Genomic DNA, 23,207 nt, shown 5'->3' on the forward strand with positions numbered 1-23,207 from the left:
GTAGTTTCAAAACAACTGAAAGGCCGAGGTCCTACCCCTGCTCTGCCCCATACTTTTGAAATACATTGGAAAGCAAGTTCAGTTAATTGCTTACCCCTACATCATCTACTTCCCACAAAAGAGCTAGTTTGTTCGTTTCCAACGCTCCTGATCCTCTTCTTTTTCTGTTTTTATTTTCCTTTCTTCTTCTTTTCTCCCTTACATATATTCCTAACACTCACCAAACACCGTTGCTATAATTTGAATGTATAGTAAAGTCTTGTTGCCACCCTTACCGCAAAATACCAACAGTCCACTTGGGCTTGAGCTGCCATACTGAATACTCTTCTTGCTTTCTGCTCTACTGAATGGAGAGTGACTTTTTGTTACAGTTTATGTGGAAATGGTGCTTCCTGATGATATTGTTTCCCATACTGTTAACATTCTTCTTTTGTTGTAATCCTGTCAGTACTTGTTCTTATTGTCAACTTGATAAAACTAATAAAAACCTATATACACAAAAAAAATAAATAAATTCAAATCGATACATTACAATTTATTCAAAGAGGCCAATTTATTTCACTTATAGTAAAAATCCATTGCAAATTGTGAGCTCTGTCCACGTAAAGCCCTAATAAGTAAAAGGTTGAATTTTAAGAGCCTTAATCCATGGAAACCAATAAGAATCCATTTTGTACTGATCTGACTTCAAAAGAGTAATTCTGATTGGTTGCTGGGTTTTACTGCATTTTAGAAATGATACTGAAGAATAAGAATTCCTATTTGAATTAGGCTGTTGCGTCTGGACACAGCATAAGAAAATCCTCTGATGAGACAATACATTTCTCTGGGAAAGGCAAACAACACTTATTCACACCTTGAGCTAAATTCACCTCAAATATCTCCAAGGAGCACATAGGGCAAGTGGCGTGTTAGTAAGCATTACATTGTGAGGTGCCTAGGGATGTCTATTGTCTTTTTAGATGACATATATGTACTTTGCACCCAGGGCTAGCTATACAGCCTTTAGATATGCAAACAATGCCACAATGCCCAAAGCTTTAAAAGATTAAATACCAACAGAATCCACTCAGAGAAAATTCATATTGAGTAATACATTTGACCAGACATACAAAAAAATAAAGTTGAAATATTTCTCTGTCATCTGTCATTTCATACTGCATTGAAGAAACTGCTAATGCCATTGGTGCACTGCTTTAATGTATCTAATTAATCATAGACATTTAGTAGTTTTTTAATCATAAACACTATGGGGCAGTCCTATTTTTTTCTTTTTTATGCCCGAATATTTAATGACGAGGATGTGTATTTATAAAAAAAAAAAAAAAAAAAAGATACAGGGATGTTTTAATATTTTAATGCACAGAAAATGAAGAGAGATAAAGAGCTGACAAAAGGAACTGATTCTTTGTACATTCTCATCTACAGCATGCATGCCAGTCTTTTTATCCTTCAGAAAGTGCCCTCTTTGGATGTGAGCAGTGATGTGTGCAATGCATGAATTATATTTCATACATACTCTCACACAGCTTAAAATAAGCAGTATACCTTATGTTTCATTCTCTGCATGTAACGTGTACAAACTATGGCATTGCTGTGTATATTAGTAGAACCAACTATTGGATTTAATACAGCTGCTCCAAGCTCCAAGCTTAGTCGTGGCCTCAGCTGCATGCCCGTGGGCCAACAAACAGGCTTGTGAGCCTCTACGTATTCTTCCTGAGCCCATGAAAGCTTTTGACAATCATCATTGAAATTTTAGCATTTGAACAACATGAAGAAGATTCCGGGACAGTTGATCGATGTCCTGCTGCGAGACGTTGCTTTGTACCTGTGACAACATTATTACTACAACAAGCTTTACATAGTTCATGGAAGTGTAGGTTTGATTAAAGACTTAGGGTGACTTGGTTGGGGTACCAACATTTTTCCAAAATGCAGTACCGATATTGCACTTCCAGAAGGGAAGAATTGGTTGTAAAGACATATGACATAGTGACCTGCTACTTCCCATAGCTCCTCTGTCTTCCTACAGTGTTCTTGCTGCTGTTTCTGACTACGTCTCGTGAACCCACCTAAGACTTGGGGTAAGTAAATTAAGGCATTCCTGGAGGTTGTCAGACTTTGATACCACTTCTGATGTCATACGACCTCACGCACAGGGTTGGGTTTCACTGTCTGTAAAGGTACAATCTCCTTTTTCTCCTTTTTCACTGGGGATTTTTTCCTGTATTAACAAAAACATGATATTTTAAATACCGTAATATGAAGTATGTGATCCACCCCTTTAAAGTTCAAAGTTTTTTGTATGTCCCTTCAAATTTGGTAACATATAATATTTTAAGAATCTATTTCCGATGCTACAAGGCATTTAAAGTACAGTATATGTAAACCCAATCGCTAACATTTCATATAAGTTTTAACATGCAACACTGTGATTTTAAAAGTAATTTCTATATTTTAAATCTGCAGCTTTTATGAAAAAACACTGGATGATCTTATCATGAATGTCATTGTTTAGGCACTTCCTGTCCTGTCTTCTTGTTATGCGCCCGCATTATCACAATGCCACAAGGGCTTCTAATGGAGACTACAAGTGGTCATTTGAAAACACATTGGGGTGGATTTACTAAAGGCAATTTGACTATGTGCTTTGTAAGTCTAGCTCAGAGCCTAAGCCAACCATAGACCGTTGAAATCGCAGCCAGTACCACAGCAGGAACTGGCCAAGATTCGAACCATGTATGAATAGGCTGAATGTATCCAAGTAGATCGATCAATCAACTTGGGTACAACTGGCTTGCCAAGTTTTACATGTGATTATTGCTAGTGGCAATGCAGGAATTGTTCTCTGTCATCAACTCACCCTGAGAAATACCGTGCAGTGATCATTAGAGTGCATGCATCTAGACAGGAAATAATAGCAATGAAGGTGCAAGAAATCAGCAACACTAAGATATAACAGATGATGAAAAAGGTGAAAACAAGTATTTTATTAAAAATAAAAATGGTTGAAAATTCTATTTTACCCAAAGCCTCAGGGAGGGTTGGGGTTGTCTGACCTATTTAGGTACCTTCAGGCGGCTCACCTCACACAACTCTTAGTAGTATACTCTTGATACGCTAAACCAGACTGGGTACATATGGAGAGAATGGCGACTCCATGCTTCACATTGGACTACCTTTTGTGGTGCCCCCCCTAGGCTCCAGCCTCCCATCCTGGATCCTACTCTTTCCCATTCAGTTTTGCTGTGGGATAAGCTCTGCTCTAACAGTGACTTGGTCTCTCCTTTCCGCTCATAAGCTCATTTGTTTATTAACCCGGATTTCCCTCCAGGGCAGAACATTAGGGCTTTTAAGTGGTGGTCCCACAGGGGACCTTTTACGCTCCGTCATAGTACGGAGGTTCTCGAAATGCCTAAGTCGGAGCGTTTCCATTTTTTTTTTTAATTTTGCACTTTTTACAATCCCTCTGGCAGGTTAAGCTGGACCACGATCAAGTAACTCCATATGAAAAATGGTGGACAGGATGCAGATCAGCATGGGGGTTTCTCCCTGGTTTATGAGCTACTACTGGGCTCTCCCTCTAGACTCCCTTACATGAACTGGGATACAGATCTGGGCAAGGAAAGGGACGCAGAGTTATATATATATTATGGCATAATTGTTTCCTAAGGTCATATAAGGGTATCTTGAATATTGCCTTGATAGAGAGAAATCTAGAGGTGCTCACCCATTGGTACTTGGTGCCAACTCGGCTGGCCAAAATGTACCCCTCTGTGTCGCCTTTGTGTTTTTGATGCTGTCAGGTGTTGGGGACAACGTGCCATATCTGGTGGGAATGCCCTAGGATCCATAGCTTTTGCAGTGGCATTTTTACCCTGATTCATAGAATAACCTGACAGTCAGCTCCCCAGACTCCACGTATAGCACTTCTCAATGCCCCTGTGCCTAGATTACCTAAATGCTTGCAATGTTTAATTTTCTTTATTTTGTTAGGGGCCAAGATGACTCTTGCTAAATTCTGGAAACAACCTACTGCATCCCTAGCACAGGCTAGGAAATAAGTCTCCTGGACCATGTTGCATGAGAATATTGTTAGCATTGAAGGATACAGTCCAAAAATTTGAACAGATCTGGGAGCCGTGGGCAACCTATATGCATGTCTCTCTGGTGCGTTAGTATATTTTGTCTTTTTTGTTTTGGGGAATACTTTATTCCCCCTGACTCTGATTAGGACCTCTACCACCCTGCTTTATTCTTTTTCTTTTCCTGTTCTTCGCCTGTTCCTCTATCTTCCTTCTATTGTATGTTTGAGTATCCGGGAGCCTAATAATCTAGCATCAAACAAGCCCTGCATTTTGATCCTGGGGTAGTCTTCACTGGGTATGTATTATCTTCCTGGTGCTTCAAGTGATTGAACATTGATCCCTGCATAACCTGCTGTTACTTTTATTTCTGTGACTGATAATGTGGGTATTAATATTTTACGTAGTGCACCTGTTTTTTTATTTTGTTCTGCTGTTGGTGGTACATTTGTATTGATGCCTGCATTATTACTTTGTTAAATCTTTAATAAACTCTTTAAAAGTAAAAATAAAATTGGTTTTGCTTATGGTACCTAGTGCTTGAGCAAATTAAATGTTATTCAGGTATATTTACATTTAATCGTTCTTTTTTTCTTACCATTGTGAGTTTTTACCCTGTTTCCTCTCTATTTCTGGGTAATCTATAATCTTCCATTCACAATGTTGCAGATTTTTGGACTAAATATAGCTATGGAAAGAATAATCCTAAATCTATAGTATGTGAAAACATTAATACTGTACTTACCCTTCTTCCACCTCTTCAATGGTGTCTGGCAGTGGTTTGTTAACTGTTTCAGGTAAGAAATATACTAGTAGTCCAGATAGAATTGGTGCACCTCCATATATGACCAATGGTAAGAAAGGATAGAATTCACCCAGCATCTTCACTAGAGGAGCCACAATTCCACCCAGACGTGCCATGGTACTGCCCAAACCGAGACCACTCTGTCTGAAATTGATTATTTCATTAGTATTTTATAGAGTGACATTTTAATACATTGGTTAAACAAAATAGTTCAGCACAGACAGACACAAGATGAACTGAGATATTTCTGCAAAGAAAAATAATACAAATTTTATATATATATATATATATATATATATATATATATATATATATATATATATATATATATATATATATATATATATATATATATGGGTATATTGTGACATTGACAACAACACAGTGTAGAATTGTATAGCATTTTATAGTTTTACAAAACATATGCAAAATCTGGTAAAGGTATGCAGTACACTGGAATGTTTTTTTTATTTTTTGCTACTTTTTTACTTTTATGTGTGGAGCTCCAAATATCTTCTATGCTGTTCATATAGGTCTTTTTTATAACCTACAGATGTAATTCTTATTGCCAGTTTACAGTGGAGAACCAACAAATAAAATCCTCAAAGTCCCCCTCAGCTATATTCCCAACCCTCTAGGGAGGTGCCCATACACAAAAATAATCAGCGAGGGGGGGGTCATCGATATTTGTAACTGCAAGAATCCAGGAGTTGAAGTCATAGCCAGATTTTTTGCCAGTTTCCTAAACTTCCCATTCTCTTGTTTAGTTCTTTCTTAATACATGGTTTGAGTATTGCAGCCCACTTGCTCGTTTTATAAGAAATGTTAGTTTTATGCACTGGCATATCTTAGTGCAAAACCATGAATATTTATTCCTATGCCCTACAGATGTCATTCTTAAGAGACATGTGGATATTTTGTTCCAAGGCAACTAGAAAAAATTACAAATACTGCATAAAATAACTATTATACTTAAAGAGGAAGTAAACTCCCCTATTTTGTTTTTACCTATAGGTAAGCCTATAAGAAGGGTTACCAATAGGTACTGTAAATATCTCCTAAACTTGCACCATTTACGAGATATTTACTGTATACGCCGGCTATTTTGTCATTGGCGCATGCGCTCTGAAGGAACAGCCGCCCTTGCCGTTTCTTCAGGGCCCATGCCGTGACCGGTGGCTCCCACGAATCACACTGCCGGAGCCCGCAAACCCGGAAGAAACACCGGGAAAGATGTCAGCTGTGTCAGCGACGTGTGGGCACCGCTGCAGGGCTTTGTTTTAAGGTAGGTATTTCATAATGAGCTAGTATGCAATGCATACTAGCTCAATATGCCTTTGTCCTACAGGTTTTTTTTTTGTTTTTTTACATTGGGGTTCACAACCTCTTTAAAGTTAATACTAATATTGACTGTCACCACATCTACTTCCACACTCCATACTTTCATCTTCTTTCTCTTTTTTCCTTTGTAGCTGATCCATTTTTTGATTACCAGATTCCTTTCCATTCTCTAGTTCTTAATACATGGTTTGAACATTGTAAACCACTTGCTCATCACCAAATACTAATAGAAAATCACATTCTACAGTGATTTAACTACCCACATAATGCCTGACCCTAATATAATGTAACCCCTAAACAAAGCCTCAACACTAAATTAACTGATCATTCTGTTTATTTCCATATCCTACAGCCATACTGGGAGCAGCCCAGATCCTCCTCTTCTCGGGTCCCTTTTCACTGCTTCTGGCCCCTCCCTCCTGTCAAGTGCCCCCACAGCAAGCAGCTTGCTATGAAGGCACCTGAGCCAAGCTGCAGCTCCGTGTGTCCATTCAGACACGGTGCTGCTGTTCAGCCCCGCCCCTCTGTCTCCTGATTGGCTAACTGACTTTGATTGACATCTGCGGCAGCCAATGGTGCAGCTGTAGTGTCTCAGCCAATCAGAAGGGGGAGTCCCAGAGGGCTGAGGGACTCGTGGACATCACTGGACAGAGATGGGGCTCAGGTAAGTATTAGGGGGTGCTGGGGAGGCTGCTACACATAGAAGGGTTTTTATCTTAATGCATTAAGATTAAAAAAACCTTCTGACTCTATAACTCCTTTAAGGATTAGCTTAACTGTTAAAGGGTCAGGTTGGAAAGGGTCAGATGCTAGGAGGAACTTATCTTTTAGGGACAATTATTGACATAGGGGCATTTAAGAGAAAGCAGGTTATAAACCAAAAAAATCTGCATTCAAAATAAACATGACATGATTGGCAGTATAGTGAACATTTTGTCAAACTGTGTTTTCTGGAAAAGCTATTCATTTAGCACTTTATTTCTTCTGCAGTAATGTGCCTTATTATTTTTCTTTTTTCAAGTCATTTTTTTCTATTAAACATTTTTTTAAATACAATAACAAATATAAATCGTTGTAGGGGTAACCCAAAAGGAAGTTCCCTATAGTATACATTGACTTACATAAATTAAATCAAATTAAATTAAACAAAATCCATAAAAAACAAACAAACAAACACAGCACCTCTCTGGCTCAATAAATAACGTAAAATCATATATTTAGTTTAGTCAAGATATGATCATACACAAGAGCATAAACATATATTGTGGATCAACATTATCAACTTTGGTTAATAGGGACTACTCATTATAATCTGTGATACAAAGATATTATTTTTCATTTAAAATGGCACTGTGTGTATTTGTGAAGCTGTGCTGGGGCGCATTCAAGCACCCAACTTTCCTAGGTAGTGGTGATGCACAAAGATGTCACCAATACCTCCAGGAGGTGGGCAGACGCTTGGTCCAAGGTAAGCATGTTTTCAATCTTTTCCCACAAAGCTATATTTTAGGCACCATTGAGTAAGTGTTTTTTTAATTTATGTGATGCTGGTTATCAGCAAATCAGACCTTATATTTTCATGTATCTACTACTTTGTGTTCATAATAGCAGAAAAGATGTCATAAAGAAAATGTTGGTTATTCACTGGCATTGGAGCCATGGGCCAGGTAAAAAGTTTTACATAATATGGCAGATTTTTTAGGCAGAAGTGGATTTACTAAAGCTATTTATTCTTCACATAGCTTAATTAAACTGCATTCAATCATCTGCTCATGTGAAAAGAAAATGTGTATTTACTTTACTTTGCGCATGATTGGGTGCTTGGAGTGATAAAGGAAGAATATTCTCCTTTAGAAATGAAGTTCCACTATGTCAAAATTCTAAGATAAATATTCTAGCATTTATTAGCTAATTTACTAAAGAATTGGAGAATATTCACTGCAATTATCCAATCATGTGCACATTTAATAAGCAATCCGGAATTGAATAACTGAAGTGAATCTTCACACATTTTATTTTGTGAATACTCTCAAATTCTTTATTAAATCAGCCTCTTTATCTCATATTCTTGACAAAATGATGCTGAATGACTAAAGGTTTTAAGAAGGTTTTCACCATAAATTGTGTGAATATATGCTTTAATTATTCAGTAATTTGCAGAATGAAATAAGTAGGCATAGGGGTTGATTTACTGAAGGCAAATCCACTCTGCACTACAAGTGCAGTGGCTGTAGATCTGAGGGGTAGATCTGAAATGAGGGGAAGCCCTGCTGATTTTATCATCCAATCATGTACAAGCTAAAATGCTGTCTTTTATTTTCCTTGCATGTCCCCCTCAGATCTATAGTGACTGCACTTCCAAGTACACTGCAAGTGCACTTTCAAGTGCACTTGTAGTTCAAAGTGGATTTGCCTTTAGTAAATCAACCCCATGGGGGTTTTTATCCACATCATTGGATAATTGGATTAAAGCGTTAAACAATTTATTGTGTGAACATTCTCAAATCCTTTAGTAAATCAGCCGCTTATCTCAGAGTTAATATTTTAGATACTTTACATAATTTTATTACACAGAATTTTATTTAATATTATCTTATTCAGCTGTAAGATATTATCTCAGTAGTTTAAGAAATTATTTTAGAATTCTGATATCTCAGAATTATCAAAGATTTTTTTTTCACTTAGCCCTAGGGCTTTTCCACAGTGATAGCTAAAAATAATAATGGTTAATTTCTTTTAAAACCCTTTTATCCCTCCAAAGATATATTTTTAAACAGCAGGTACCTTTAAAGTCCAGTGATTTTCCTGTGAGCTATCTGTTACTTTCTGTAGGTAATGCGACGTGGCATTGGCTTACATCTGCCATATCATCAAAGAGCTATAGCATACTGGTTCATTTTTTTCCAACCCACTAAACTCCTATATCAGCAGCAATGGCCCACCAAGTTCCCGAATGCATTCATTTACTGTATGACATTTTCTCTTGCATAACCCTTCTTATTATATGTTTGTAAATTGGAACACATGAAACTGAATGACATAAGATACAACTAAGCAATTCTGATTAATATCAAGAACTTTTAGGACCCAGTTCTGTTTTTTTTTGTTTTGTTTTTTCCAATAAACTATTGCCTAAGGAATTACATATTGATGGCTCCTAAGAACAGACAGAATGATCTGTGAGCCTCAGAAAACTGGGGAATAGTGGAATATGTGCAGTCTGCTGTGAATTAGAGCAGTCTCTTGACTGTTGAAGATGAAGCCTGCCAGAAGAGAGATACGTTCATTTAATGTATTTTAAATGTATAACGTGTATATATCGAGAAGTTACTACACTCAAAGGTCTTGAATAAGTTATTATATGGCGTTAATAAATTATCACTTGTTCATTTATTCAGAACCCGCAATTGCAATAATTCCTTTGTATATTCTCAAGTAAAGTTCTGCCATCAGAGCTATTTTTATATTCATTCTGTAATCTACCATTACGTTTAGCCACAACTTACATGTCACATATAATGGATGTCATCCAATGAATACAAGCAGTGGCGGCCCTCCCATAAGGGGCGCTGGGGCACCACCCCCCTAATCCATGCTCCCGGCCCCTAATCTACATGCAGGGCGCCAGACGCATGGATTTCAATGTTTTTCTTTTTTTTTTAAGCACATGATTAGAGCCTGAGCTCTAAATGGCTTCAAAAAAGGGTGGGCTCTGGGCGCAGAGCACTGCGCCCTGAGCCCACCCAGTTGTGTGACAATAGCGAATTAATATTCTCTGTTATCTTCCTGATTCTCCTCCTGGCCAATCAAGAAGCGGGTCCCAAGACCCGATTGGCCAGGAAGTCTTAGGAATCCAATCGGGTCTCAGGACCCACTTTCTGTTCGGCCTGGAGGAGAAGCAATGGCCACGGGGCGTGGGGCAACAGCCCTACCCTGGATCCTCATCATGTGCCTCCTAAGGTAAGGAGGCCTCTGATCGCCCCCTTCCTGTCCATCTCCTGCCTTCCTATCCGTCTCCCAAGAGGGGGGATCGTCGCCTTCCCGTCTGTCTCCCACAGGAGGGGGGGTGGTGGTGTTGCTTTTACGCCCCCCCACCCCCATAAAAGATATTGTGCACCAGCCACCACTGAATACAAGACTTTTGAAGGGAATGCAATAGTCCTATAAAGAACTTTACAGGTCTTCTAAGTACAAAAACCATTAAAATGAACAAAGAAAATCATAACTATAACATAACTCATTAAATGTCTACATCAAGAGCAACAGTATAAAGATAGTAAATTGTACAAGTTGTAATGCAACAATGTCTAACATAAAAGCAGTCAAAGTGCTCCTAGACATTAGATGGCAGTCCCCTGACCCAACTGTTTTCAGCTTAATGAGGCGATGATTAAAACTTACTAACCGAGGCTGACAGTAGATGGATCACTTTTTTCGATAAGCGATCATGCTGATCAAAAAAGAAAACAGATTCCCCATCCACACAAGCGAGGTGTATGGAGGCATTCTCCCCCTCTGTGCTATGGTATTATGATCAGCAAATGCAGCTGCGGCTGCAGCCAATGATCAATTTGTAATTTTTGAAAAGTCCTATTCAACAAAAGTTGACCATTAGATCAACTTCTGTCAAGCAAGAAAGGGCATTGATTGATTAAATATTGGCCGGTCTCTGCTAAACTGGCCAAATTCCAATCCATCTATGGCCATTTTAACAGAGAGAAATAGTGATTGGACAGGTAAGAAAATTGCTCTAATTTTCGACATTGTAGATTAGCACAGATCAGTTTAGCATAGATTGGAAGTCTGACAACAATCTGTAACCCAATGCAATTGCTTGTGTTTAGGGATGCATTGACTGGCACAGAAACCTAAGGGCAAATCCTATAATGGTTGTTGATCAATTTTATTATATTGATATACATTTTTAACTAATTATACGTATTATACATATATTATACATATAATAGTGATAGTTTTACATTATAATTATTCTAGATTTTAAAAACTTGCATAACATCTTATCTTTACAAATAATAAGTTAATACAGGATTTGTCTATAATTAATTTGTCTATAACTTTGTAATATTTCAGTTATAGACAAATCTAGAATATGAATGTTTCAACCTATACCATATACTGTAATTAGACATGGATAGATATGTATTTGAGGTATGTATATAAAGTGTCAGAGTAGGTGTAATTATTGTAGTTGTAGCAGTAGAGTTAGTTATTGTTGTGTGAGTGAGGCAATAGTGTGATTGGCTGGCCTCAGAGGGGTTGATTTACTAAAGGCAAATGGGCTGCTTACTTTTTAACTTTGAATTTTAACTTTGAAAAGAGATTTTTTTCCCTTGGCCCAGTGAATGAAGAGAAGCTCAGCATGTTGACTCTTAAGCACAGGTGTTGCCGGTTGATGTGGACTCTTAAGCACCGGTGCTGCCGGTTGAAGAAGAAGGGGCCACCGGTAGCACTTGTATCCCCGAGTCAACTAAATTTGACTCAGGGATACAGGTGCTACCGGTGGACTCTTCTTGAAAAAATGACCCCACTTTTTTGGAGTGAAAAACGACTCCCCACTTTTCTCCCCAAGCTGGCCAACGACACTTAAGCTGGGTGGACTTGCCCCAGGGGAGTGTGCCAAGGTCGGAGGGTAGTGTGAAAAAAGTTTGGGGAGCAGTGGTGGAGGCGTGGGGCCCCCCGGCCGGGCAGGTTTTTGGCCAGCTTGGCGCGCACAAATGATCCAAGGGGCCTACTTTGAGCTCCTGTTTCCGGGAACCCACTGGGTGAAAACCCACCAAACTTGGCACAGTTATATGGGAGACCCATGGGTACACGTGGAAAAAATTGGGGTCCAGGGATCTAAAGGACGGCCGGTACCGACTCCCCAAAGTGGGCCCCTTGCTTAACATTGGAGTCCATGGGTAAATCAGACCAAATTATGGTGAGTCTCACTTATCGCTCAATAATTTTGACGACCGAATGTGCTACCAACACCAAACTTGCACCTACTCTTCACGACCCTTGCAGGTACCCTTCATAAAAATTTTTTCAGAGTTTCGGGGACCTTATACAAGGGAGTTACCGGGGAAACAAATTTGACAGACTTCACGGTACCGGTGCTTCCGGGCCATGGGTCACAAAAATACCAAACTTGGAGGTGCTGTAGGGACACTCTATGGGTACATCCACACCGAGTCAGGGCCCAGTACCCCAACCGGAACATTCCGGTAACTGGAAAATGGCACGGTGTAGCTCGGACCCGGTTCACCAGGGAAGGCTCCGGGGGGTCTCATTAGAATATTTTATACAGAATGAGACCCCCCCTCGAGTTTGGGGGACCGGTAGCCGCTTCACAGAACACTCTAAAGTCATGTGCGGCTCTCTCCGGTGTCATGGGTCCTAAAAATACACCGACACTGGGAGGGTGTGGTGATACTCTTCAGGTACTCACCTGCCAAATTTGGGGTCCAGGAAATGTATGGCGGCCTGGGGGCACCTGAAAAAGTCAACCTGGACAAACCGGACTTGGTACTCAGAAAAATTTGGATTTAACATTGGGGTCTATGGGGAAACTTGGTCAGCTTGGGGGCCTAATATCTCCCCGGCCTTTGGGGCTAGGACCACCAAACTACATGTGGTCCAAATTTGGTGTCCCTAGACCCTATGGTTGGCCTGTACTGGTCCCCCAAAGACGGCACCCCTAGGACCGTAAAAACCAGTGACAACCGGTTTTGCTTACCCAGAGAAATTCAGGCTTAACATTGGAGTCTATGGGGGGTCTCAGTTCGCTTGGGGGCCCCGTATCTCCCCGGCTGTGAGGCTTAGGACCACCAAACATAGTACACTTGTAGTGGAGATCGTGCGCTACATGTGGGCCAAATTTGGTGTTCCTGGACTCTACGGTTGACCGGTACCAGTCCCCCAAAAATGGCACCCCAGGACCAAAAATTTAACATTGGAGTCTATGGGGAAATCAGGGCAAATTATGGCGAGTTTCACTTATAGCTCAATATCTCGAGGACCGAATGTGCTACCGACACCAAACTTGCACCAAACGGTACCGGTGCTCCCGGCCATGGGTCACAAAAATACCAAATTTGGGAGTGCTGTAGGGACTGTATGGGTACATCCACACCGAGCCCGGGCCCGGTACCCCAACCGCAACCTTCCGGTAACCGGAAAATGACACTTTGAAACGGTGTAGCTCGGACCCAGTTAACCGGGGAAAGCTCTGGGGGTCTCATTAGAATATTTCAGGCCTTTTCTACACAATGAGAGTTTGGGGAACCGGTAGCCGCTTCACAGAACACCGGCAAAGACGTGCGCGGCACTCCCGGTGCCATGGGTCCTAAAAATACACCGACACCGGGAGGCTGTAGGGAAACTCTTCAGGTACTCACTTGCCAAATTTGGGGTCCAGGGACCATATGACGGCCCGGCGGTGGCCCTCAAAGTCAACCGGGACCAACCAAGCTCAGTTACCCAGAAAAATTCGGACTTAGGTTTTGGCATCTCCCGGATGGATGACTTTGATGGCTCATATCTCCGGACCCCTTGGGTCTAGGAACCTAATTTGGTGTGCAGACTCAGGGAATCTAGATCTACAACATATCCAAAAATTGGACTCCTAGCTCAAACGGTTTGGAAAATGACATTCTTTGAGCCACAAAAACTACTTGAGTTTGAAAGTTAGGTCGACACAAAGCCTGCTTGGTCTTTCTGAGAAATGTCATTTTGGGCCCCTTTGGTTCCAGAGACCCCAACTTTGGCCTACAGCTAGGGGACCTCTAGGAACCCCCAACTACCAAGTTTGAAGTTCCTGTGACCTATGGTCCTGGAGATATGGACCGGTAAAGCGAAAAGTTCATATCGACCAAGGGGCACCAAGGGACCGGTTCCAATCTAGCGGTCACTCGCTGCCCCCTTGGCTTTGGTGGGCACCATGGGTCGGACCCCAAATTTGGCAGGTGGGTATCGGTGGATTTTAGAATCAAGAAGCGGGTAGACCGACCCTCCTGTGACCAACCGTTTGGAAGTTTGTCTCCGATTGAGCCCAAAATACCACCCCATAGGAAAATAAGAGGGGACTCAACTAGGGTCACTGGGCCAAGAACCCTTCGGTGGTATTTCGGACCAAAATTCGACTAAGTCCCCCTGCTAAGCCCAGAGCCCAAAAATACCACCCCAGGAAAGAGGGGACTCAACTGGGGTCACTGGGCCAAGAAACCTTAGGTGGTAGTTCGGACCGAAAATTCGGCCAAGTCCCCTTGCTAATGCCCAGAGTCAAACCAAGAGTCAACCTTTATTGACTTCCCTTATCCAAACTTGCAAAAAAAAATCATGTTTTTTTTATTTTGGGAAAATGTATCAAATTTCATAAACGAATTACCTGTTGATAAATAGCATAGTGTCACATAAATGTGCTTGAAAGGACATTTGGTATCAAACATTCTTCCTTTATAGTCTTATTAAGTGTACTGTGAAAACAACAATCATCAAAGTAGAACTTTAATGTAATGATAAAAGTCCTTTACATAGGAATAACCTAAGATGGAAAGAGGCTTTAGAAAATGACTAAAAGAATGGGAGTGCTAAAAAGCATTAGAAGCAAAGAACCAAAAGAGAGACTGGAAACAATCAATTCTATAGATCAGTGGTCTCCAAACTGTGGCCCGGGGACCAGACGTGGCCATTTGTTTGCCTTTATCTGGCCCTTGAGGTACTATTCCACCAACTGACAACAATGATGGAGCACCATTCCTACTACTGAGACCATCAATAGGGTGCTATTCCTCTGATTGATATCAACAATGGAGTGCTATTCCTCCCATTAAAAACAATGATGGGGCACTGACGCCGGGGCATTTCCTACTCTCACTGGCCACAGTGCGGCCCCCCTAAAGCCTGAAAACTGCCTGTTTTAATGTCTGTGTGTACAATATAAAATGTTATATCTTCTGCCAACACCACTTTGAGAACGTACATGGAAACTTTATTGTTGATCAATATTCATATTATGTTTAAATATTTACTATCGATAATAATTTTCTTATTTAATGACACTACACTCCTAGAGTATCATGGGTTTCCTAAAAGGGGGGCCAGCATCAGGTATTCAGATCTCTCCCAGTCTATGTGAAACATTATACTGCGGTAAGGGGAGGTCTTCTTTTGTGCACAGGCTAAAACATGTTCCTTTTCATGCTCACAAGAATTGGGCACTGGCAAAAAAATATACGCATGGGGGAACTTGCGCGCACACGTGCACCTGTAACAGATGTTGGTGCCAAACAGGCTATTTAAAACCAGCCAGTGCTCAAGATCAGTGCTGCTTTGTCTTTCAGCCTTCTCTGCATCCTGTGTTCCTGTTATCCTGTATCCTGATTCCAGTTGCTGACCTGCCTTGTCAGACCACTCTCTGAACCCTGTTTGCACCGACCCCGGCTTGTCCTTGACCTCTGCTTTTGCCTGCTCCATTGGCTTCTATTGCACTGATTGGCTCCTGACCTGGCTTGTACCCAGACCACGCTATTGCCTGCTCCTCTGTACCTGTTCTGTCCTGCCAGTGTATGACCTGTCTTGCCTGACCCTGCTTCCTGTCTCATCCTGCTGTACCTGCGGTTCTACAGTCTGCTGCTAGCGCATACCTCACCTGCCCACTGTCGCCAGTACCAGCCTGCTTCAGTCTGCCATGCTCCAGCTGCCTACCAGCCTGTCTGCTGCACTGACGTCTACTGTCGACCTCTTCTGCCTGGCATGGATACCCACTCTGCTGCTGGCAAGACCCACAGGCACTCGTGCCACTCTGCACTCCTGCACCTTCTGTCCACACTACCAGGGGCCCCAAATCTGAGATGTAAGAGGGGTCTTTCTCATCATTTTAGGCTCTGCTACCAGGTACGTGATAACTGCTCAGTCTCAAGTGGGCAGGCAGATAGGGTGAGGTAGGGAGAATATGTCACTCCTGTGGTTCATTATGGTAGATATACTAGAGGAGTATAAAATATCTTTTAATCTTAGTGAATAAAGTGTAGCTGCATTCACTTTGACTGTCCAACCATCAAAAATAACAAGATTTCTTCTTGTACATGATTGTATGATTGAAATAGACAGTGCCTCACCTTATCCCCTAAGCCAAGTTAACAGTTTCTACTCTTTAAGTAAAACAACATCATTCCATTTTGGGAGCAAATCTGAGTTTAAGCTATTTAGTTTTGCAAACAACTGTTTTTTTTGCCCACAAAGCAGTTAAGATTGGTTTGGCAAATATGTGAAAAGGAGCCTAATGGCCCATTTGTTGGTTGTAACTGTAAATATGATGTATTTATATGCAATTTTACATATTTGGTGTTATCTTTTTGTTATGATCATACCAAATAAAAGAAGTACCTGCAAACAGTGTATACCTTCTCTTTGAAAAAAAACTGATTCAACTGTAATTGACAATAAATGAAGACATGCGCAGAACTTGATATATTTGAAATTTATATTTGTTATCATTCTATGTATAGCATCTTATTCTATGTTTAGCATTCTAACCTTTGAAAAAAACCTACTTTTACATGTAGGAAAATGTAATCTACATTCACAACTAAAAATCTGTAATTTATTCTATTTCGTGAGCTCTTAAATACTACTGTATTTCTTGCTTCTTTGTAAAATCCCTGTGTAAGCTAGATTTACTGGCTTTTTGAGAAGCTATTAGGCTTGGTCTAAGCATTACATCACTTCATTATATCAGTGACATAGCTAAAAACTTCATGCAAAAGTTCAATGTACAGTACATCACAATTAATCTATTGTTCAACTATAAGGATTATAACAAAATCTCAATTACAAGAATAATTTTCTTTCTACAAAACCAAGAACATGAGATGGGCTATGACCAATTTGCCTGTCTACATAATTATATATATATTTATATATATTTTTATATTTATATGTAGCGGTGTGGTCACCACTTGGTTACTAGCAATCTGCCAATCACACTGCTGCCAGACCCCATCCATCAGTTAAGACAATGAACAGTCATTTGCGCAGTTTTTTTACGTTTATTGCAGGATACAACTTGGGTGGGATAAAGGAAGATATGAGATGCCCATAGCATTTAGAACATTGTAAGACATTATTCAGTGGCCTTGGCCTTGCAAATTGATGCACACTTTGAACCCTTTGTCTCCTTCCCCTAAATAACTTCTCTGTAGACTGTTGCTCCTTCTTGTGCAAATCCTTACTGCAAACTACTGAAATGCTATTTCTTCATTTCCATTGGGACAAGAAAGAATCACTCTGAATAATTCCTCCTTGCAGACTATAATGGTATTGCCCCAGCAAACCAAGGAACCAGAAGCCTACACAGCCTCTCCCTGATGGCTCAATGAACCAAACAACCACACAGTCTTTTGGAAGGTATTACCAATGCGCTTAACCAGACCAGAGATACACGGTACCTCCCCCCGACGGCCTGACACATTGTAATGGGCGGACTACTGTTCCCAGCCAGTCCATAACTGTCAATGCTGCATTCCCCGACCACAGCATTCTGCATTACTCTCAATAGCTTCTCCTCTTCTGTTTCTCTCACACTGACCTTCTCCCAAAAAGGGATAGTTTTGTGTCCCCGGTCACAGAAAGCTGATCTACTCTCCTCCGCTGTGCTGCTAATTCTTCTGGACTGATCTTCTCCGGCATACGAGTCTCATGTTCCCCTGTCACAGCAACTTGACACCACTTCAGAGATGAAGATCTTTACCTAGGACTCCCTAATAGGGGTTCCTCCATCCCTCCTCCATGCTCAGTGCATCCCCGCATGGGGATGCCCAGAACAGCAGCTCAATACTCCATTCTGTGTTTTCCTGATTTCCAGAACTCCTCCCTGGCAGCATGTGACCCCAGCTTATATGGGAGGCCTGCCCCCTGATAATACCCAAGGGTAATTGGTCAGAGATCCTCACATGAGCTGATTACCACTCAAACCTCAGGTCTAACCTCTCTTCCAGAACAATCTGTCTGAAAGCAGGGGAGGCGCTTCTGAGTTAGAGCACAGGTGGCCACACCTACCACTACACCAACACCCCCAGTCCCAAATCAGAACAATCAGGCCCAGCCTAAAGCACAGGCCTGGCTAAATTTACCTGCACTTGGACCCTAAGCTATATAAAATACTAGTCTAGCACCTACCTTCAGGTAGAGGGTGATATATATATATATATATATATATATATATATATATATATATATATATATATATATATATATATATATATATATATGTGTATATGTATATGTATATGTATATATATATATATATATATATACAATATATTATCGAGTGGGGCCCTCTGATTCTTACTGTATCAAAGTGTATTGTATTTGCACTGTCTACCCTCACTCAAGTTTTAAAGCGCTGTGTAAACTGTTGGTGCTACATAAATCCTGTATAATAATAATAATACTAATAATTACCAAAAGTATTGGGATGCCTTCCTTTACATGCACATGAACTTTAATGGCATCCCAGTCTTAGTATGTAGAGTTCAATATTGAGCTGGCCCACCCTTTGCAGCTATAACAGCTTCAACTCTTCTGAGAACGCTGTCCAAAAGGTTTAGGAGTGTGTCTATGGGAATATTTGACCATTCTTCCAGAAGCAAATTTGTGAGGTCAGGCACTGATGTGGACCACAAGGCCTGGCTCACAGTCTCTGTTCTAATTCATCTCAAAAGGTGGTCTATCGGGTTGAGTTCAATACCCTGTGCAGGCCAGTCAAGTTTCTTCAAACTCACTCATCCATGTCTTTATGGACCTTGTTTATGCACTGGTGTGCAGTCATGTTGGACCAGGAAGGGTCCATCTTACACAGTGGGGGGCATGAAATTGTCCAAAATATCTTGGTATGCTGACGCCTTAAGAGTTACCTTCACTGGAACTAAGGTTCCAAACCCAACCCCTGAAAAACAACCCCACACCATAATACCCCCTCCACCAAATTATTTGGACCAGTGCACAAAGCAAGGTCCATAAAGACATGGATCAGCGAGTTTGGGGTGGAGGAACTTGACTGCCCTGACCTCAACCCGATAGAACACCTTTGGGATGAATTACAGAGGAGACTACAAGCCAGGCCTTCTCGTCCACATCAGTGGCTGACCTCACAAATGCGCTTCTGGAAGAATGGTCAAACATTCCCATAGACACACTCCTAAACCTTGTGGACAGCCTTCCCAGAAAAGTTGAAGCTGTTATAGCTGCAAATAGTGGGCCAACTCAATATTGAACCCTACGAATTAAGACTGCAATGTCATTAAAGTTCAAGCGCGTGTAAAGGCAGGTGTCCCAATACGTTTGGTAATATTTTATATATATATATATATATATATATATATATATATATATATATATATATATATATTGTTTGTATATCATTTGTGGCTGCCCTATTTGTCTTCCTCATCTCACTTTTTACATCCTCAGAAATCTGCTGTAGAGAGTGCAGCCAGGGCTGGGAGCAGGGAGTTTGATGGCGTCACACATCAGGTAATGACATGGTTTGTAGTAGGGATGAGCCGAACACCCTCCGGTTCAGTTCGCAGCAGAACATGCGAAAAGGCAAAAAATTTGTTCGAACACGCGAACACCGTTAAAGTCTATAGGACACGAACATGAATAATCAAAAGTGCTCATTTTAAAGGCTTATATGCAAGTTATTGTCATAAAAAGTGTTTGGGGACCCGGGTCCTGCCCCAGGGGACATGTATCAATGCAAAAAAAAGTTTTAAAAATGGACGTTTTTTCGGGAGCAGTGATTTTAATAATGCTTAAAGTGAAACAATAAAAGTGAAATACTCGTTAAAATTTCGTACCTGTGGAGTGTCTATAGTATGCTGTAAAGTGGCACATGTTTCCCATGTTTAGAACAGTCCCTGCACAAAATTACATTTCTAAAGGAAAAAAAGTAATTTAAAACTACTCGCGGCTATAATGAATTGTCGGTCCCGGCAATATAGATAAAAGAAGTAATTGAAAAAAACGGCATGGGATCCCCCCAGTGCATTACCAGTCCCTTTGGGTCTGGTATGAATATTAAGGGGAACCCGTACATCCCCGATATTTAAGGACGTACAAATGTACCCCTACCATTTCACAAAAAAAGTGTCAAAATGGTAAAAATGACAAGACACAGCTTGGGACAAGTCCTTTATTAAAAAATAAAAAAATAAAAATGTCCCACAAAGTCTTCTTCTTCTTCTCTTGCTCTGCACTAGACCAAAAAAGAATAAAAAAATCACGACCGACCCACCTCCATGGGAGGCTCCCGCCGTATCACGCATCTTCCCTTTGATAGTTCTTTTATAACTGAGGGCGGGGCCACACCGTGATGTTCCCGGGTGACCCCGCCCCCCTCTGGCGCACGAGGACTTCCCTATGGCTTTCCTGGGGCGTCAGAATATTCACAACTATGAATATTGAGTTTGTAGTCATGTATAACCCTGTTACAACTCCGTTAGTCATGTTATAACCCTGGCAAACTGACAACACTAGAAAGCTCAAGAGACATTGCCGTGCTTTTGAATGACTGGTGTACAACTAAATCCTTTCAGGACTTCACCCTATATAAATTTGCCCTCCTAAAATACAATTCCTACCTCCATGCTGCCAAACAAACCTACTTTGCCACTCTTATTAATACCTTTTCATCCAGTCCTCGTCGGCTCTTCTATACCTTTAACTCTCTGCTTTGTCCCTTGCCCCCTCTACCCACTAACTCACTCACTGCCCAAGAGATTGTCAATCACTTCAAAGACAAGATTGATGCAATACGTGAGAACACCCCCACTGTACAGTTATCTTCCCCACTTAACATACCTTGTCTAACAGTGCAGTCAACACTTTCCTCTTTTGAACTGGCTACTTCTGAAGAGGTTACAAAATGTTTCTTAGATGCCCACCTAACCAATTGTCCCCTGGATCCTATTTCCTTGCAACTACTACAGTCACCCTCTTATTCTATCCTATGCTCCCTCTATCCTATGACACCTTCAATCTCTCCCTCACAACTGACGCTTTTCCCTCCCCTCTAAAGCATGCACAGATCACTTCCATATTTCAAAAGACCACACCAAGCTGAACAACTTAAGACCCATCTCATTAAACTTTTAGAACGCTTAGTCTACAACTGTCTTAGCTCCTACCTCACTGAAAACAACTTTCTTGACCCCTTACAGTTTGGCTTTCGCTCTCAACACTCCACAGAAATGACCCCACTAAAACTCACTAATGATTTACTAACTGCTAAAACCAATGGCCACTACTCAATACTCTTCCTACTAGACCTCTCTGCAGCCTTTGATACTGTTGTGGACTACAAAAAGTATGTAAAAAGGTTAAATTTTATTAATAACATGTCCACTCCCCATGTTCTTTGTATGTTATTAATAAAATTTAACCTTTTTACATACTTTTTGTAGTCCATTACAGTTGTGCCTTAAAAGTCCCATTTTTTAGTCCTTTGTTGCTTCTAAGACATTATCGGGGACGTTGGCACAAGTGACCTTTAAGTACCTACAGAGTCACCCTGTATATTAGGTACTTCAGTACTAGGATTTCTCTTTTGTTTTGATACTGTTGACCACCTGCTCCTTCTCAATAAACTCCACTCCCTTGGCCTCCAAGATTCTGCTCTATCCTGGTTCTCCTCCTATCTATCACAGCTCTCCTTCAGTGTTACCTACAACCAGTGGTGGCTGGTGCTCAATAACTTGATGGGCGGCAATCCAGCACCACCCCAACCCCCCCCTTCCACAGGAGAAGGACAGGGAGGCGGAAAGCCTTCTTAACTTACATGATGACATGCCGATCTCCACTGTCCGAGCTGGGGAGTGCTGGAAGCAGTGGCAACTGGTGGGTCGGGCTTCTCTCATGGAGAATCTGTGGGTCGGAAATGGAAGAGAGAAGCTGCACTGCTTGAAGGTTTTTATCAAGCAATTGCTTGTAGATAACAGGTATTCAATGACAGTTCAATGCTGATTGAAAACAGACACCAAAGTGAGCTTAATCAAATAAAACGTGCCGCCACCTTAAGAAAAACCTGCTTACCTGCTGGCAAGCAAAACCGGGCGGATGGCTTAAACCCAGCCAGGACCTTTGTTTGTGCAGAGGATCATCTGGTAAGCTGTAATTTGAATGGCTGCATAGATGTTCCAAACACTCCTTGCACCGTAAGACTCGGAATTAGAGGCCCAGTACCCCAGCCCTGGTCTGTGTATTAGCCTTGGTTGGTGGGTTGGGCTTCCCCTCATCTCTTGACATGGGGCTTGGCTTTGAGGGAGCCGGAGCCCCGGACCGGCATGGTCACCAAGGACCAGTTGTAGCCCCTCGGTACCTGGGACACGGCCTCGCGGATACAGGCGGGAAACCTCTCATCGATGGTCCCGCCGCCTGGGTCCTTCTTGGAGATCTCGGGGCCCCTGAGCGATCCTGGCCCCTCTGAGCCAGCCAGGGACAGCGGAAAATTTGAGTCAGAGTCCAAAACGTGGGACATGGAGCTGGCCAGTGTCCGGCTGTGCTTCTCTTCCCTCCCTCTTCCCTCCTCCTCCCTCTAGGCTAATAGGATTGCTTCTTCTTTCAGCCAATCGGGAAACGGGTCTCAGGACCCACTTTCTGATTGGCCGAGAGGAGAATCAGTGTGAGAATAGTGAATATTCATTCGCTATTTTCACACAACTGGGTGAACTCGGAGCGCAGTGCTCTGCTCCCCGAGCCAACCCTTTTTAGAAGCCTATTAGAGCCTCTGGCTCTAATCACGTGCTTCAACCCCACCCATTGGAATCCATGGTCCCATGCGCCCCTAATGGATGGGCCGCTACTGCCTACAACTCTGACTCTTTCTCTCCAATTCTGCTTTCTATAGGGGTCCCCCAAGGCTCTGTTCTTGGACCCCTACTCTTCTCTATCTACACCTCCTCCCTCAATAA

The 23,207-nt window shown here is 41.5% G+C and overlaps 1 protein-coding gene across 1 annotated transcript in view; it reads right to left on the reverse strand.

Moving 5' to 3' along the window:
• Nucleotides 1-582: 582 nt before the first annotated feature.
• SLC22A6 (solute carrier family 22 member 6) overlaps nucleotides 583-23,207 on the reverse strand; it is a 98,305-nt gene continuing 75,680 nt past the window's right edge. Inside the window, exons 9-10 of the mRNA XM_073604949.1 lie at nucleotides 4,834-5,037; nucleotides 583-2,227 (exon numbers count right to left, since the gene is read on the reverse strand). Of these exons, the coding sequence (XP_073461050.1) occupies nucleotides 2,143-2,227; nucleotides 4,834-5,037 (289 nt within the window). The 3' untranslated portion in view covers nucleotides 583-2,142. The remainder of the gene's footprint in view (nucleotides 2,228-4,833; nucleotides 5,038-23,207) is intronic.

The sequence above is a fragment of the Aquarana catesbeiana genome, linkage group LG11 (genome assembly GCF_042186555.1).
Source record: "Aquarana catesbeiana isolate 2022-GZ linkage group LG11, ASM4218655v1, whole genome shotgun sequence".
Taxonomy (NCBI): Eukaryota; Metazoa; Chordata; class Amphibia; order Anura; family Ranidae; genus Aquarana; species Aquarana catesbeiana.